The sequence below is a fragment of the Panthera leo genome, chromosome B2 (genome assembly GCF_018350215.1).
Source record: "Panthera leo isolate Ple1 chromosome B2, P.leo_Ple1_pat1.1, whole genome shotgun sequence".
Taxonomy (NCBI): Eukaryota; Metazoa; Chordata; class Mammalia; order Carnivora; family Felidae; genus Panthera; species Panthera leo.
The window spans coordinates 23,563,306-23,581,514 of NC_056683.1; the positions used below are offsets into that span (position 1 = coordinate 23,563,306).

The window sequence follows — 18,209 nt, forward strand, 5'->3', positions numbered from 1 at the left end:
CTTAATTGTGTTGTGACTGTCAAAAGCTCAGTCTCTACTTTCACCCTTACTGTTAATAGCCCTGGGTTTCCCTTGGGCAACCAGAGTGTGGATGAAGCTGATCTCTCCTGGAACTTCGGGAAAGAGAAGAATTTTCTGCCTGGTTTGCTGAGAGGGTTAGGATGCCAGCTAGAACTGTGGATGGCACGTGCCTTCCCTGTGGGGAGGGTTTGCATGAATGCAGCCAAGAGAGCCCACAGGGGGAGAGGGCATGGATCCATTCAGGCAATGGGTCCAGCTGTGCCTGGGACTTGCTCACCTGAGCCAATATATGGCATTTTTGTTTGCCTGTTTAAGCCAATTTGAGTTCAGCTTCACTTGACAGAGAACAAGTCCTGTGATGTAGTTCTGGCAACAGGGTGAATTAGGCTTATAAAAAAATCCCTTTTGCCACTGTGACACAGAAGAACTGAAGTCAGGAGTGGGTTATAATATGGACCTTCTGTCCCACCAACTTGCTGAGTGATTTTGTTTTTTTACCAAATTCCTTTTTCTTTCACAACCAGGCTCATCTATAAAATAAGCATTCTCTGAAAGAGGGAGAATAATGTTAGAGGGACATAGAAGACAGAGCAAAGGCAACAGAACAGCATGTTTGGAAAGAAGACCAGACAGCCAGTACACTGTGTATCCATAGCTGCTCTTGCCCCTACAATACAGGATGTCATTAGAGGAATATTCCAGAAGGCTAGTACCCTGCTAAAGACAACAGCAATAAAAATGGGAATACAGAAGACAAGCGGGATTTGTATCAGGTGTTCAATCCTCTTTTAACAAGTATCAACAAGAACAAGTATTTTCAAAAATAGGAATTTCACTTGAATTGGGTGACTTTTTTATTCTGTCCTTGTGCCAGTCAGTTACAAAGTTCAGGAGGAGCAGGATTGCAGGAACTGGAGTCAGATTCTTTTCTGACATATGACCTAAGGGATCCAGATTTCACTTAAATTGTAAAACTCTAAGTTAATAAAATACACTTTGGTATATTAGAAACTGAGCAGGAACGATAAAATTAATGGGAATTAATTTGAAGTTTTCTTATTAAACTTTTGTAAGTATCTTAAGGCAGAGACCAGATGGCACTATTCATCCTAACCCCTGGCATGGAAGTTCTCAGTCCTTGAGTGGGTGCTGGGGGAACCAAAAGTCAGTGACCTCTTCTGAAATGCTCCCATTAGAAGTGTGAACTCTCCAGCTCAAACACGTGGAGATTAATGTGGTCCCTGGCAGAGATGACACACACATTCACAGTCTTCACGTTTTGAAAAGTTGGAACTGTGCACCTCCCCCCACTTCAATAGGCAAGAGAAAATATAAAGGGAATTAACAGAAAAGTAAGTACAAACAATTACAACCTGTGAAATCAGAATTTTCATGCTTTAAAATGAAAACCATGAGATAACAGTTTTCCACCTTAAATATCTGTCAGATATTGAAAAGCTGATTAAGAACAATAGGTAAATAGGCACTCACAATCTTTATAGCTTGTTTAGAGAGCAATTTGGCAACATCTAGCAAAATCTTTAATTACAGTCTTGTACTTTACTAGTGTTTACAACAGTGAGTCTCCAGCTAACATGCAAATGGCTCAGGAAAAAATGTATATGCACATACAGATATGTGAGTGTATAAACATCCACTCACACCCAGGGGAGGGAGAAAGTCAGTGAGGCAAACTGAAAACAACTGGTGAATGTGGATGAAGTGTATGGGTTCTTCTTTACTGGTTTTGCAACTTTTCCATAAATTTGAAATCATATAAAAAGAAAGACAAAACAATCAAGTTTAAAACTTCAAAGCAAGTGAGGTAGAGTCAGAGTCTTAAAATAGAGAGCTCTCCACAACATGATGTTAAATGAAAGAGGCAAATACCAGAACTTATAGGATTCCATACCAAAGGATGTGAATATGGAGAAGGTCTGAAATGACACATGTCAAACTATTAATGTTCCCTCTGAAGTAAATGGTATTCTGAGGGGAGGAGGTAATGGTAAACTGTCCTCTTTTGCTCAACGTACTTCTAACAACTTGTGTAAGAATTCATAATATCTATGTATGACTCAGGTTTAAGGCAGGAGGTGCATTAACATTTCTGCTGTTGCAGTGTCAATGAAATGTATTCATTTATGTGGAAAACACGCCCAATGTCTACCGCTAAGGTTCTCACTTCGTGGATGCACCCAGACACAGGGCCCTGCGCAGGCAGATGGAAATAACAGACACAGTGCTCTGTCACGATGCCTGAGGCCTTTACTAGGATCCTTATTAAGGGCAGGCCCTGGGATGCTAATCCAGTAAGTGTCCAGGCCCAAATGCCAAAGTGCCCCCTGCTGAGTAATACAGACACTGAATCACCACTAGGAGGTATGTATGATATCGTCACACAATAAATAGCCACAAATCAATTTAGAAGAATGAAGAAGGGCTATTTGCACAGATATGAAAATATATCTAAATGTATCAAAATTAAAAATAAAACCCTAAGTTGTAGAGCCATATGTCAGGTATGAGCCCATTGATGTATTTAAAAGATGTGCATGTATATATAATTTCTGGAAGGAAAAAACTGTTAACAGCAGTTATCTCTGGAGAGTAGGAGCAGGAGGTGGGGCTTTCTACTTTTCTTTTTTTCTTTGAAACATTTTAATTATTTTATAATGTTTTTCTGTCATTTAAAATTTCTAATTAGAAATATTTATTGAAAGAGTAACAAAAGTCTAAAGACAATTTCAAATCAAGATATATAAGGCTAATAAGCAGCTTCACGAGAGAACAGGAATCTAACTATAAAGAATCTAAAATATAAACAGAAGAAATTAGTTGTGTATTTTTATTTATTTCCCATCTTCCTCCATAAAAACCAAACTTAAAAGAAAGCACGGTACAGGGAAGGTAGTTGTGGAACTTTGGCAAGCACCAAAGCCACCTGGAGGGCTCGGGAAACAGACTGCTGGACCCAGCCGAGATTCTAGTTCGGGAGGTGTGGCGGGGGCGCAGGGATGAGCATTTCTAACAGGTCACCCAGATGCTGGGCACCACACTTTGAGAATCACTGGTATAGGAAAACATAAGAAAGTGGAAATGAAGAGCAAACACTAAACAGTCACAAGGGCTCTGAAGTAGGTTTGCTGGGTCACCCTTGCCCCAAGTCCTAACTGTCCTTGAACATACCATAAAACCCTGCAAGTGCAGGGGGAGGGGAAGTCTCCCCAGCAGCACAGACGCTGGGCAGGTGGGTCTCGGCTGCTCTTGCTGGGATGTGTGCTGGTCCAGAGCTGGCTGGGTTGATCCCTGAAACTTCTTAGTCCAGGTGAACTTGGCATATTCAATTCATTTTTACGTAAGATAGGAGACAGGATTACAAAAGGTGAGCTGATGTCTATGTCTAACGTCCTGGAAAGGCTCTATGTGAAAACAGCGGTCAAATTAGGTGTAAGTGAGAAAATGGGAAAAAATGAAAAAATTCCAGGACTGTGCACTCAGATTTGTAAGTCCCAAAGTGTCTGCCCCATTTCAATGAAATCCAAATTGGCAATAGTAGATGATGTGTCTGGATGTACTTTACACAAAACCGAACTCTGATCAATCAACCGATCTCCAAAGTCAGGCCCTTTCCATGGACCCATGGAAAAGGCCTGACTCACCAGACAACTGGCAAACGAAAGTACCCGTTCATTGAAAGGCCTTGGCTCTATGTCGATCGCAAATGGTTGCACATTTTTAATGTTTAGCCTTTGCTTTCGGAGTAGACATGTCCTATTGAGGCCCTGCTGAGCGGTTTTCTGCCACCGGTCTCCTGATTTCTTCCCTTTCTCTGACTTAAATTCCAATCTCGGCACAGAAATTGCAAATGGCCCTGGGGGACCGGGGGCCTCTTCCAAGGGTGGAGCTATTGATTTGGTACAACATCTTCCCTGATAATAACAGAGAAGGGAGATAGATCATCAGGCTTCATATTCTTATTGAGAGGAACTTACACTCCAGCTCCTCAGAAGAAGCCATATTTTCCTAAACAACTGCTCCTGGGAGCCTCCTTCAATAGAAATGCTCACAGAATAAAAGACTTGAGGCATGTTAAGGTACTTCCCCGCTTTCCTCCTGAATCTGTTGGCTCTGACTTCATATCCATCAACTTCTAAGCAATTACACTGATCAGGTTTAGACCTCATTTTTTAAAATGTGTGCTAACAGTATTTTCTCAAATGTACAATGATGACCAGTTATACATTTGAATTCACAAAAGAACAAAGTAACAATAATCCAGTTTATAAAAGCAATTGCTTCTTTCGTAGGATTAATTCGTTAGGCAATTAAAAGACCAAGAAAATACTATCATTAACAAAGAGTAGAAAGAAGGCAGCCACATCACCTAAATTTAAGATTTTTTCATATTTCTGAGTGAAGCAATATAGTCATCTTTTAAACCTGTTTCACACTTAAAACAGTTACAAGCCACATATACATATGGTTATTCTGTAAAAGTAATCGTGTGTGTTAAAATTCTCCAGAAACATTTACTCTTTTGGTTAACAGATATTTAAATATCTGTTGTGTTTGGTGGCAAAAAATATCCCTCATACACACATGATTAATGTTTTGAATAAGAGATGATTCATTCCCCAGTGACTCCATGAGTATCTGCTTCAATTAGTTTTAAAAAAACAAATCAGTTTTCTCATGTAGCTCTAAAATTAATGTGGAAAGTAAAAACAAACAACGACTTTAAGAGATTATGAGTGTAGACCAGCAAGCTGATGCGGCTTCAGTACTGCTCTCTCAGGAAAGAAACGCCCCAAGGGCGAGTAAGAGGTTTTCTGGGACGTTTCTGTGCTTCTGGCCTCTGTACCCTGTCATTTCAATAGCATTTCTTCCCTCACATCTAGTGTGATCTGGCGACAGGGCTGCCAAGAACTCACTATACCATCTTTGTCTTCCATGAGTACCCCTTCTACTGGACTCGTTCCCTGACAAACACCGGCAGCATGTGCTACGAACAGGCACTGCTCAGGACACGGGAGGATTCAGCCCTGGCAAAACCAGATCCCTTCTTGGAGCCTACTCGCCAGAGGAGGGAACAAAAGCATCTTTCTGCAAAGGAGAAGGGTGAAGAGAAGCAGAGGCACTCATCCACCCGAGCACCTGTCTGTAGGTGGCCATGCTGTCTAGGACACCACTTGCTTTTTGCCATCATGCTTCGCTCAGAAAGGACACTCCCACAGTAGGCTGTGGAGGGAGGAGGAGATGGTTCTTTTCCCTTTAAATCTTCAAGCCTGATTTAGATCATGGCCATTGGGGATGTCATTTACCACTGTTCTAAAAACATTCCCGAGCGGCTTCTATTCTTTCTCTGGTCTAAGTGTTCTCAACAGTATATAGGACTCAGGGTCAGGAGAGAAAGGAGGTCATGAGGGCCTTGGAAATACAGTGTTACTCCCGTCCCAATCAACCTGCCTACCTTCACAGAACAAGATAAAATAATTTGAGATTTTATGCTTACATATCCGTGGTGGTTTTAACCAAAGCCACCTTTATGGACATTTAAAAATTTTTTGACATGGGAATAGTAATAAAAAAGGAAGTCACTAACTCCTTATTTAAACTGAACCCAATATCCTCGTTTTATACAAAACTGAAGGCTTTGCTGAGGGGAGCCAAGCTTGCGTAACTGTGGTAAAAACAGAACATGGAAACTTAAAGGGTCAAAAAAGTTTTGAAAATCACGCCCCATCACCCATAAAAATGAATGTACACACAACTTTTGTGGATAAAGGGGAACCACAGATCTTCTAAAGTCTTTTGTATCCCTTTACTTTCCAAAAATACTGCCCTAGGACTGTGACTTCCTAGAGCAAGACTTAGCAAACTTTTTCTGTAAAGAGCCAGACTGTCAATTTTTTCAGCTTTGCAGGCCATACAGTCTCTGTCATAACGATTCAACTCTGTCCTTGACCATAAGTGCCAGAGACCATAAGTGAATGAATGAAATGTGGCTGTGTTCCAATAAAACTTTATTTATGGACACAAAAATTTTGATTTCTTATGTTTTCACATGGCATTAAATATTATTCCTCTTGATTTTCCCAAACATTAGAAAGTGTAAAAACCATTCTTAGCTTGCAGGCCATATGGAAAAGGCAAGTGGGCTGGTTGCCAAGCCCTGCCCTTATCTGCTAGATAAGAGCCCAGCAGAGTGCTTGGCCCTGAGTAATCAATAGAGAAGTCTATGTTCCCGGTCTAGTGGAGGCAGCAAGAAATGGAGAGAACACAGGAGTAGGAATTAAGAAACATGTTCTGATTCTATCTCTGCCTTCAGTTCTCTCTGAACATCACAATCTCCTTGGACTCAGCTCCCCTCTCTGTGACAAGCAGCATGCACTCAGATGGCTGATAAAGTCTCTTCTGCTTCTGAACCTCTACGATCCTTCATTTACAACAACGTAAAAGAAAACTGGGTCTACGAGCTAGGCCAACAGTTCAGGAAGTCAGCTCGGTAAATAAGCTCATACAAGTTCCAGGCGAGGGCAAAACTCCTGGAGTAAGGAAGAAAAGCAGCATTTGGGTAAAGTGTGTTATCTGAAAGACATTAGCAAGATGGCAATTTACTGCCCCAAGGGAACCCCTGGATTTCCGTTTCCTCATTGCTACACAAACGTCTAAGCCAAAACTTTTTGATGCACCACAGCAAGATGGTTAGAGTGCCATCTCAGGTGAGCATTTCTCTTTGGAGGGAAATAAGCTTCCCTCTCGCTTTCTTTCATTCTACTAAGGGTGAGTTGGGGGAGACAGGCAGATAGACATGATCACAGTTCTGCTACACAGAGGGTGCGGGCAGCATAGGAGACCAGAGGACACAAAAGCAGGTGGGCCCTGCATCAGAGGCGTAGTGGGAGGTCCCGGGGTGACTGAGGAGCAGGGGAGGCATGATGCTCCTGGCAGAGGACAGCAGGAGTGCCGACGTGGAGAGAGGGAGCTGAGAGGGCAGTGCGGGCCAAGCAGAGACTCAGGAGCACGCTTGCGAACTACAGCAACGGTGGTACGGTCAGACTGGTGGCGGGGATGCTCCTCCCATCCAATAATTATAGAAAATGGATGGGAACTGTCAAAAGGCAGGAAGCAGGGAGACCTGTGAGAAAGCTACGGCAGGTAAGAAGTGACTAGGGCCCCAAGTAAGGGAAAGCTAGTGGGGCTTACAGTAGAGAAATCCGTAACAGAATTCTATAATGATGGGTGGCTAGATGAGGCATGGGGGAAGCAAAGGGGATGGAAGCTGTCCGTGATAATCCCACCTGCACCATCTGAGAAGCTGGGGAGGCCATGGTTCAACCAACTAAGCTGCAGAATCCAAGAGCAGGAGTGGAAACAAAACAGGAAATACCACCCCAATTGAACAGACTCCTATTCTGTAAAAGGGACAGTGGGATCCGAACAGTTGACCATTACAGAGAACAAAAGCCCAAATCCTGAAGGTACATTGTACTTCCACTGAAAGAAATTGCTGGTTATGTAGATGGGTTAGCAAAATAAGGATCATGACTTCTAATCTAAGGATCATGACCCAATACAGGTCACACTCAGAAAATTCAGACGGACCCTGAACATGAGACTCAGTGTCTGAGATGCATAAATGTTCACAAACAAACTTGTTATAAAGGAAAACTACCGAGCATAACCGATTTAGAGCAAGACGCCTTTTAAATGGTGGTACGGTTTGTGGATGCACACTGAACGCATAGCGAGAGCCGATTTAAAACATAAATGCTAAAGGCTTCAAGTGAGGAAAGAGGCTGTGGCACCTCTCACAGTTCCAGTGCATGTCTGTTAGAAACAGACTGCAGGTTCCCCAGATTTTCATCGGCCTGTTCTCCGGACCAGGACCAGCATGTATGGAAGGAGCACCTACACACCTTGAAAAAGTCACCAGCATGCTGAGTAACAGCCCGTGGCCATCGACAGGGACGCTGCCCACTGAGCAGCTCACCTGGACACTCACCTTTTCCGTTAACAGCTAATCCCGTGGCCATGGCCGCAGTCACAGGGCCAGACACCTGAGGCACTAACGGATGTATTCGTGGCCTGCTCCCCATTCTAGCTCGCTCTGCACCAGGGCCCAGTAAAGCTCCGACTGGCTTTTCGGCGGCCACTTCTGGTGCTACTGTGTCCTCCTGACCCTGTTCGACGGGGTCCAGTTTCTCAGGGCTCTCATTCTGAAAGCCGTCCACTGCGGTCCTGCTCTTAATGGGGCTCTTAGGCACAAGTATCTTTATACCTGATTTTGCCAGGTCCATATTCTTCCGGTTTGAGAGAGATGGAGCTGTGTTTCTCCTGAACTTCTGGCTGGCAGCAAACAGCTGACTGTTTTTGGACTCGTGGTCTTTGCCAATCACTAGTGACTTAGGAGAGGTCTTGGAAAAGTTGCTGTTGGTGGACCTGGAGATCTGTTTCCTGGCATTGTTTGGAGAGGTCCTGTTTGTTCTGGGTAGTGTGCTTTCTTTCTGCTTTTCAGTGTGGCGTCTGTTAAAATCGTGGATGTACTCCTCACAGTTCACAAGGTGCTGCTCTGGTTCCCAGGTGTCATCCTCACTGTCATAGCCTTTCCACCGAACCAGATATTCTGTCTTCCCTTTTTTATTTTTCCTTTTGTCAACAATCCTTTCAACCTGTTTGTCAACAGAAAAGAAAGAAGTGTAAACATAACATCTGAAAAAAAGCACAGAGTTAATAAGGAAGCATCAAAAACAATAAAAAACACAACGGATAAGGAAAACAACCTTCTCTTCCCCATGCCGAACCATCTGAAAATCAGGAACAGAACATTTGGGATTTTAGCAGTTTTGCTAAAATCGAGTCAGACAAAATGCTAAAACTTTATGCCCAGAATATATTGAGGTACATTAGGTAGCTTATTTTTCTGTGATTCAAAGGGGGCTCTTTTAAAAATTTTTACATGAAACCTGGACCACCTGAGTTGGTTTTCAGTTACAACTGGCACAGGATTTGTCACCTACAGCCTTCTGCCTGGTCATCCTTAGGGTACCGATGGCAGACACTCACACACTAGCTTGGCTGTGCTAAATGCAGGTAGCTACCAAGGGCCCAGGGCTGAGGAAACACAGTCAGCATTGGAAGCAGCATTAGAAGCACTTGGTTAAAACTGAAAAAAAGGTCAACAGACAATGTGATGCTCTATCGGTAACAAAACGGTCTGGAACAGTCAGTTATTTACTTTCAAATTTTGGTTTGAACTAATTTTATGCTAACACCTTCAAAGGAAAATGCTGTTAATCCTGGAATTTGATGGTCAATACATCTCATATCTTTTTTTCTTTTATTTATATTTTTTATTTTTTTGGGGGGGGTTGGTAGCACACAAGCATGAATGAGGGAGAGGGAGATAGAGAATCTTAAGCAGGCTCCACACTCAGCATGGAGCCCAATGTGGGGCTCGATCTCATGACCCTGGGATCATGACCTGAGCCGAAATTGAGTTGGACGCTCAACCGACCAAGCCACTCAGCACCCCAATACATCCATATCTAGCTTATGAATTCACACAAATTTATGAATCTGCCTTGAAAGACAGTTACTATTATTGTAACCAATTCTACTACCTTAACATTCTTTATTTTAATTTAATTAATTTTGTTTTGATTTGTTTTAGAAAGACAGCATGTGTGAGCAAGTGGGGAAGGGGTAGAGGGAGTTAGAGAGAATTTTAAGCAGGCTCCACTCAGCATGGACCTCACTGCGGGGCTTGATTTCACAACACTGGTATCATGACTTGAGCTGAACGCTCAAGTGACTGAGCCATCCAGGTGCCTCAGTACCTTAACATTCTTAAGTATAAATGGGTGATCTTCTATGACTTGCATAAATGAATATATTTGACATAATATCTCCCATGTTATTGAGGAAACACTGAGAATATGTTGTAATCTCTCTAGTTAGCATAAAAACCATCAGCCTGCTTCCCCAGTGGCAGCACGCATCTTTGTACCTTGTAGGGAGAGGCCTACAGCCATAGAGCAGCTCTTTAATTAAGGATGCAAAATCTAAGCCCATCAATTACCAAGAACATCAATAAATTTCTGGCAAAGTTACAGGTCAGGTCAGATGACTCAAAGGTATATTTAGTTCTCCAACATTCCAAAATAACAGAGGCTAATTTGGAGTACCACTATAGACACTTTTGGAGAATGGGAGAGTACCTTACCCATCATTCCCCCTACTCTTAAACTCCCCCCCCCCCCCCCCCAAAGAACTCTCCAATGTCTACCTGGGATATAGGGAATTAAAACACCTAACTACAGAAAAGCCTAAAATTAAATACACATTATTGCTTCTGTGAAAAAAGGATTAAAAAAGAAAGGACTTGTTTCAGCAGGTGGCAGATTTCATGCCTAACAAATCTCCTCAGAGATAACTAATCATCTCTGTAGATTATTAACTAATAACTAATGTCCGATCTGCATATGTAAGTCCACACAGTCCACAAGATAGCATGGAAAGCTTTGAAAGTAATTCTCTTCCTGCTCCTTTGCTTGCCGAAAGTTATGTATAAAGGCTTAAGTACTTCCATATAAGTAAAAGACACATTTCTGGAAAATTCTACACAAATCAATTTCACAGCAGAAATAGCTTAAAAGTTTTTAAGACAAGGGGTAAAGAGATTGTCTCTTAAGAGAAAACTACATTTTAATACTTATTTTCTTTAAGTCAATTTCCGTCCCAGAAGCATGAAGTACAGCTGACCAAGAGATTGTCTCTTAAGAGAAAACTACATTTTAATACTTATTTTCTTTAAGTCAATTTCCGTCCCAGAAGCATGAAGTACAGCTGACCCTTGAACAACACAGGAGTTAGGGGCACTGACCCCCCCCCCCCCCCCCCCCCCCCCCCCCCCCCCCCCCGTCTCTAAGGCAGCAAAAAATCTGCATATAATGTTTGGCTCTTCAGAAAGTTAACTACTCATAGCCTACTGATGATTGGCAGGCTTACCAGTAACATATACTGCCGATTAACACATACTCTGTGTGTGCATTCTGCACCCTATTCTTACAATAAACCAGAGAAGAGTTAAGAAAGTTAAGAAGAGAGTTAAGAAAAGAGAGTGTTAAGAAAGTCCTAAGAACAAGAAAATACACTACAGTTCTGTATTTATTGGGAAAAATCTGCACGCAGTTCAAAGCCATGTCGTTCAAGGGTCAAGTGTCCATTACACCAGAGCAGCCCCTTTTCCTTAAAGCTGAAGGGGCGGGGGGGGGGGGGGTCTAGTGATTCAGGATGAGACTCCTGCCCCTCCTCTCCTTGCATCCCTGGTGTTTCCTCTCTAGGGCCGCAATTGAGCCTGTGCTTGCCAGTCCCCCACCGGCCTGCCCCCCTCCCAGTGGCTGCAGTGCTGAATATGCTGTTTCAAGTATACTCAGTGGCCGGACTTTGTTTAGACCCTGAAGGGAGGCAGTAAGAGGGGGCACGTTAGACTGGGGGATGGCAAACTTCAGGCCCACACAGACCATATGGGCTCCCAACCACTGAACTCTGCTGCCGCAGCACAAAAACAGCCACAAGCAGCATGTAAATGAGGAGACATTAAAAACAAAACAATTCTATTTACGGACACTAAAGTTAGAATTTTGTAATTTTCATGTGTCATGAAATATTAAACTTTTGGTTTTTTTCAACCATTGATACATGTAAAAATGATTCTTCAAGTTAACCTGCCAAGTCATAGTTTGCTGACCCTTATGTTAGACTGTGAGAAAGCCACAGGACATAGGACATTCAGGTTGCAGACTTGCAGTCCTACTAATTCTCACGGGGGAACATGGTTTGCAAACTGACAAGACGTGTGGCTGACAAGGGGCCGGCAACCATGCCTTTTAAGTGGCAGGTCTAGAAGCGTCACTCCGGGCACTAGACTCAGGAGAGGGAGGTTTGGGCCAGTGACCACCACAGTCTTCTAATACCAATCTCACACTAAACTGGGTACGTGACACCTTCTCCTCTTCACTCAGGGACAGATGTCCTTCTTCCCCCTTTGAAAGGTAAAGTCCTGCTGATTCCTAATCTGAGTGGCTAAAATAGTCTCCCACAAAAAGGCATTGCCTGGATTTGAAAAAAACTTACTGTAATATTAAGCCTAAGATAATTTCCAGAGTGCTTTTATGGTGGCGAGGGAGGAAAACCTTGATCACAAGAGAAACACATAAATAAACCTTCCTTCAGATTTTCAGTCCCTTCTGTGTGAGTCCTTCCCCTCCCTGCAAACATAACTGTTTCTGAAAACTATTATCAATGAACAGTGTTTCTCACAGTATATGCTCAAGTATCCACTTCTAGTTACAGAATTTCAGTGCAAAGAATTTTATGTAAAACAAACACTACATCAGTATAGAAGTTCTATTATAGATTCTTAAAAACCAAGACAAAATGAAGAAAGGCATGAAAATCGCATCCAAATTAGATTGTTTTGCTATGTTACCCACAATCACATGTGAAGCAAAATTCTGGCAAATCCAAATCACAATAGCCTTCTTTGACTACCTGTGTCATAGTAAACTCACCAAAGTTCTTTCTGTTAGGATTTCCTTCTAAAACTCAACCTAAAAAGCCAAGATGTGACACAAGTAGAGCAAGGCTTTCCTTAACATTACAATGTCCCCTGATGGTTTGCAGAGCAGTGAAATTAACCAAAAAGGATCATTCCAAACACTGAACACACTTTACCTACCTCAGAGCACATCCTGATGGCTGTGGCTCCAGGAATGAGCTGAAATGTGCTACCAGGTTGCAGAAGCCAGAAAAGGATGGACAAAAGGTTCACCAACACAGGAAACAAAAACCCACAGAGAAGTCCAAACTGGTTAAAGAGCTCAGGAAGAGTAGGAAGAAAGAGTAACTGCTGCTGTTACATTTAAATGCCAAACGGCCTAGAAAATGTATCAGGGCAAGGCATGCAAATATATCAGCTTACAAGAAAAGACCTAAGTTGCAAAACAATCACAGTAGGAAAAATTTGGCACATTGTATCATCGTCGACAACCCTGTCAGCAAGATGCTGTTGCTTGCTGATACTTGCCGTGATTCCTCCCAGAACAGTGGAACAGGCTGCCAGGATAACTCTGACACCACAAGAGATGCTGAGAGCTTTTCTCAGGCTTGGGTCTTACACCAAAGGCTGGGAAATTCGAAACAACAGCATCACTATGGAAAAAATGAATAAACAAAACCCCTGCTTTTATCAAAGAGTTCTAGTGGGCCTTTGAAAAGCAACGGCTTTTTATTTTTTCTTCTCTTCACATTTTTATTTAAATTTAAGTTCTAGTTAGTTGACATACAGTGCAATATTAGCAACAGCTCTTTAAATGAGGGAGAGGAGTGTCTCAGCAGCCATTTGAAAAGTTGTGTTTACTATTAAGAATAGGAAAAGTTGCCTGAATTACTAAGAACATTTGCTAACTATTAAAAACACAAGCAGACAGTTCCACTGCCAGAAATAAAGGAATAATATAAACATAAATATTTGAAAAACACTGTAAAGAAACCAAAAGCCGGTAGAAACTGAGGGGATGGGACCCTTCAAACAAGAGAAGCCAAGGGCTTCTGCACTCCCCAGGCGGCTGGCAGGCCTCAGGCAGAAAGTGCAGTCTTCCAGGCTTTGACGTCAGAGGGCAGAGTCAGGGATTGACAGAGAGATCACAGACAGGAGGGCCCCACAGAAGGGGGAGCCCCCCAAACAACTTTATAACCCCCCTCAAATCCCAGGCGTGCTCCTGGACTACCATACCAGGCTCGTGGAGAGCAACAATTGGTGTGTTGGAGGCGCTGGGTTTGGGGATTCACTGGGAGAACTCCCAGGACTCAGCGTGCAGTCTCTCTCACGGCTGTGGCTTAATACAGCGGGAGGACACTAAGCACAATGAGCAAAGGGAAAAGTGTGTGCAGGCAAGTCTGAGAGAAACCAAACATGAGCCTGCAAGGTCCTCTCCCAGGGGACTCTGACAGGATGAGCTCCGTTCCTCTAGCCACAAGATGTCATAGCACATGCAAAATGCTGTCTACCAGAGAAGCTCATTAAGGACTTCCTGCCTGGGATTTTTCATTGGGGGCTGGCCACAGAGGCATCCTCTGCCTAGCATGTATCAAAATTCCAGATTCTTGAAGGAAAGCAGTGTTCAGCATAAACCATACCAATGAACACCATAGTCAAACCTAAATGAACCAAGATAAGGACACCACCAGCCAGCCAGTGAGTAGAGGACAGGAGACATTACAGACAGGACCACAACAATGGGGGCCAGGAGGCAAAGCACTGAAGGGAAAATCCTGTTAACTTAGAATTCTAGATCTAAAAAAATATGCTTCAAAAGCAAACGTAGAGTTCCCTTTCTGGGATAGCAGATAAATAAGTAGCTCTGTAAACACCCTCTCCAACCAAATAAGCAAAGCTCGTGAACACTACTATAAAAAAAGAAAAAAGAAAGAAAAAAAAAATCACAAAATCCTAAAGTCTCTGGAAATTGTCCTAAAGCCATGGAGCAAATGGAGGAACACTTATTCAACTAAATCTACTAACTAATAAGAACAGAGAAAGTTTATGACATGTGAGCCATGACCCACCTCCTTCCCCATCTACCTTCCAGTTCAGTGTGACAGGAGCTCACTGGGAGCTCTGGGAGACCAAGAATACAGGCTCTCTCTCCCTCTTAGCTCCCAGTCAAGGCTTATCATGTCACTAGGAGAGACAGGCCACCAGCATTTCTCCTCTCCCGAAGGAGAAGGGGTAAAGACCCCTGATGAGTATGACTGAGTATGACCGACAGGTCAGGGACTCATTTCCTCTACCTTACCCCCTATTCATAAGGAGGCTCTACCCCAGGAGTAACAGGGCAAAACTACTGGGGACTTTGACCAATTTTGCCCCAAGTCACTCTGAGGGGAGAGGCTCTATATTGGGAGAAGCAACCTGAGAAGACCAGAGGCTACCACTCTACCCAGCAGCCAGACAGGTGGTTCAGAGACTTTGCCCTGAGGGGAGAGGTGATCCATAGGAGAGCTGTTCCCCAAAACAACTGACTTTGTTTGAAACAGAGTATGGGTACATTTGAACCCAAGGATGCTCTTGAAAATGATAATGCAAAGCAACAAGCTAAACTATAACTCCCCTAGTCACCAGAGAAATCCAGCTAAGAGCCCTCCCAGGAGAAGAACAAATCTCAAAGACTGGCCTCAAAAACTATACCTGCCAAATTTAATTGGATCAGACTACTGAACAATTAATGCACCAGGCACTGTAAAAAAACAATAGACAGACCAGCCAGTAATCAGTGGAGTCTATCATGCTAGGTCTAATACCAAATAAAGCTAGCAGCTTGGAGAATCAGGGAAGGAGACAGCCAGAGAGCTCCACTAAACCCATGTTATCCCAGGACAACTATGCACTTGCCCAAGACTGTACCTGCTGGGGAGTCCTATTGAAGACTTCAGAGTAGGGGTAACAGATTTCACCAAAACAGTCTAGTCAAGTCACAAAACAACCAAGCAAATAGCAACAACAAGAAGTCTCGGGGCGAGGGGGGAGAGGAACCAGCATCCAGAACTGCTGCCATTATATAACCTAAAATGTCCATTTTTCAAAAAAAAAAAAAAATTACAAAACATGAAAAGACAAAAGCACCAATGAGGCATACATAGGGGGAAAACAGACAACAGGAACTACTCGTGAGAGGGAGGGATGGCAGGTATAGTGAACAAAGACTTCAAATAAAGGCACCATGCTTAAGGAAGTCAAATGAAGACAATATTACATCAAAGAGTATCATTAATGAACCAGAACTGCAAAAAGAACCAAAGGGAAATTCTGGAGTTGCACTGTACAACAACTAAAAGGAAAAACTTTTTAATTATGGGTGCTCAACAGCTTTGAATTGGCAGAAGAATCAATCAAGTGGGAAAAAAAGACGGATAGACATTATGCGATACAAAGACCAGAGAGAAAACAGAATGAAGAAAACAGAACCACAGAGAAATGTGAGACACGCATATGTACACCAATATATGTGCAATGGGATACAAGGAGAGGAGCAGAAAAATACTTGAAAAAATGGCTGAGAACTTCTCAAGTTTATTGAAAAACACTAACCTACACAACCAGGAACCTCAACAAACTCCAAGGAGGATAAAAGCAGAAATCCAGAAACACATAGCATGGTCAAAATACCCAAGTCAAGCAAAGAGAAAATCTGGAAGCAGCAAGAGGAAAATAACTCCTCAGTTACAAGGGAATTGTAACAAGATTAACTTATCAGAAATAATGGAGGCAAAAGGCAGTGGGAAAACATTCAAGGTACTAAAAGAAAACAAGGTCAACTAAGAAACCTATATCCAGCAACACTATCTTTCAAAAATGAAAACAGAAAAGGGTACATACTGTGTGATTCTGACATACCACATTCTGGAAAAGGTAAAACTACACAGATTATAAAAAGATCAGGGTTTGTCAGAGTTAGTGTGGAAGAAGGGATGAACAGGTCACAGAGGACTTTTAGAGCACTGAAATTATTCTGTATCATACTTTAATGGTGGGTAAAATGTCATTACAGATTTGTCAAAACCCACAGAATGTATGATACCAAGAGTGAACCCTAATGTAAACTATGGACTTTGTGTGATATGAATTGTTGCTGTAGGTTCATCAATTGTAACAGATGTGCCACTGTGCTCCAGGATGTCCATGATGGTGGGGGAGGTTGTTCCTGCTAGGGGCAGGAAGTAGATGGGAACACTCTGTTCTCTTCCTGCTCAATTTTGCTGTGAATCTTAAAACCGCTCTAAAAAATAAGTCTATAAACCACCTCCTCCCCACAAAATGAAAACAAAATAAAGATACTTCCAGATAAATAAAAACAAAATTTGTCACTACCAGACCTGCTTTACAAAAAAATACCTAAGGAAGTTCTTCAGGCTGTAAGCAGATAAACCAGAATTCAAACACAAAAAAACTGAAGAGGGCTGGTAAAGATAATTATATAATTCTAAAAGTTTAAAAGGAATGTCTTTCTTCATTCTTCTGACTTAAAAAGCAATTGTATAAGACAATACACATGCAGTTGTATTGTTGGATATGTTAACATATAGAAATATACAACAGTTACAAGCATACCTAATAACAAAGCCAACAAAATACCTGAAGTTAAACTGACAAGAGTGAAACGAGAAATGACAATTTAGTAATAAGAGTTGGAAAGACTTCAATTCCCACATTAAATAATGGGTAAATAGAAGATCAACAAGGAAACAGAGGTCCTAAACACTACCATATATAAACTACATCTAGCAGATATCCAGGGAATGCTCTACCCAACAACAGCATACAATTCTTCTCAAGCACACAGGGAACATACCCCAGCATGGACCATATGCTAGCTCATACCATGAGCCTCAGTAAATTAGAGGGGAAGAAAACATACAAAGTACTATGGTCAATAAAATGGAGTGAAAATGAAAATTAACAGAAACATTTGAGAAATTCACCACTGTGGGACAACAAAGAAATCACAAGGGAAATCAGAAAATACCTCAAGATAAATTAAGACAAAAACACAACATACAGTGATAAGAGGAAAATTTATAGTTGTAAATACCTACACTGAAAACGAAGAAAAATTTCAAATCAATAACCTAGCCATCCACCTTTAGACACTGGAAAAAGAGCAAACCAAACCCGAAGCATGCAAAAGGAAGGAAATAAGTACTGAAGTGCAAGTTCATGGAACAAAGAACAGAAAGGCAATATTAAAAAAACCCAACAAAACCAAGTTTCCTTGAAAAGATCAACAAAACTGACCAAACTTAAGTTATACTAATCAAGAAAAAAGAGAATGCTCAAATTACTAAAATCAGGAATGAAAGAAGGAACTACCAATAGGTACAGAAATCAAGATAATTATAATATCATGAACAATAGTATGCCAACAATTTGGATAACAGGATGAAAGGGGCAAATTCCAGGAAAGACAGAAGCTCCTGAAACTGACTTTAAACATCTGAATAGATTTATAACAAATAAAAAGATTGAATTTGTATAACAGTTTGCAATAAAAAACAAAAACAAACAAAAAACTCCCCACAAAGAAAAGCACAGGACCAGATGACTTCTCTGGTGAATTCCACCA

General features: G+C 42.0%; 1 protein-coding gene across 8 annotated transcripts in view; it reads right to left on the minus strand.

Moving 5' to 3' along the window:
* CDYL (chromodomain Y like) overlaps positions 1–18,209 on the minus strand; it is a 242,135-nt gene that overhangs the window by 64,320 nt on the left and 159,606 nt on the right. For 5 of the 8 annotated variants that reach the window (XM_042938026.1, XM_042938025.1, XM_042938023.1 and 2 more), the window contains one exon: positions 8,030–8,696. In XM_042938026.1, the coding sequence (XP_042793960.1) occupies positions 8,030–8,696 (667 nt within the window). Of the gene's footprint in view, positions 1–8,029; positions 8,697–12,766; positions 12,928–18,209 lie in introns of those variants that run through there. The other 3 variants (XM_042938030.1, XM_042938029.1, XM_042938028.1) reach the window with 2 other exon arrangements.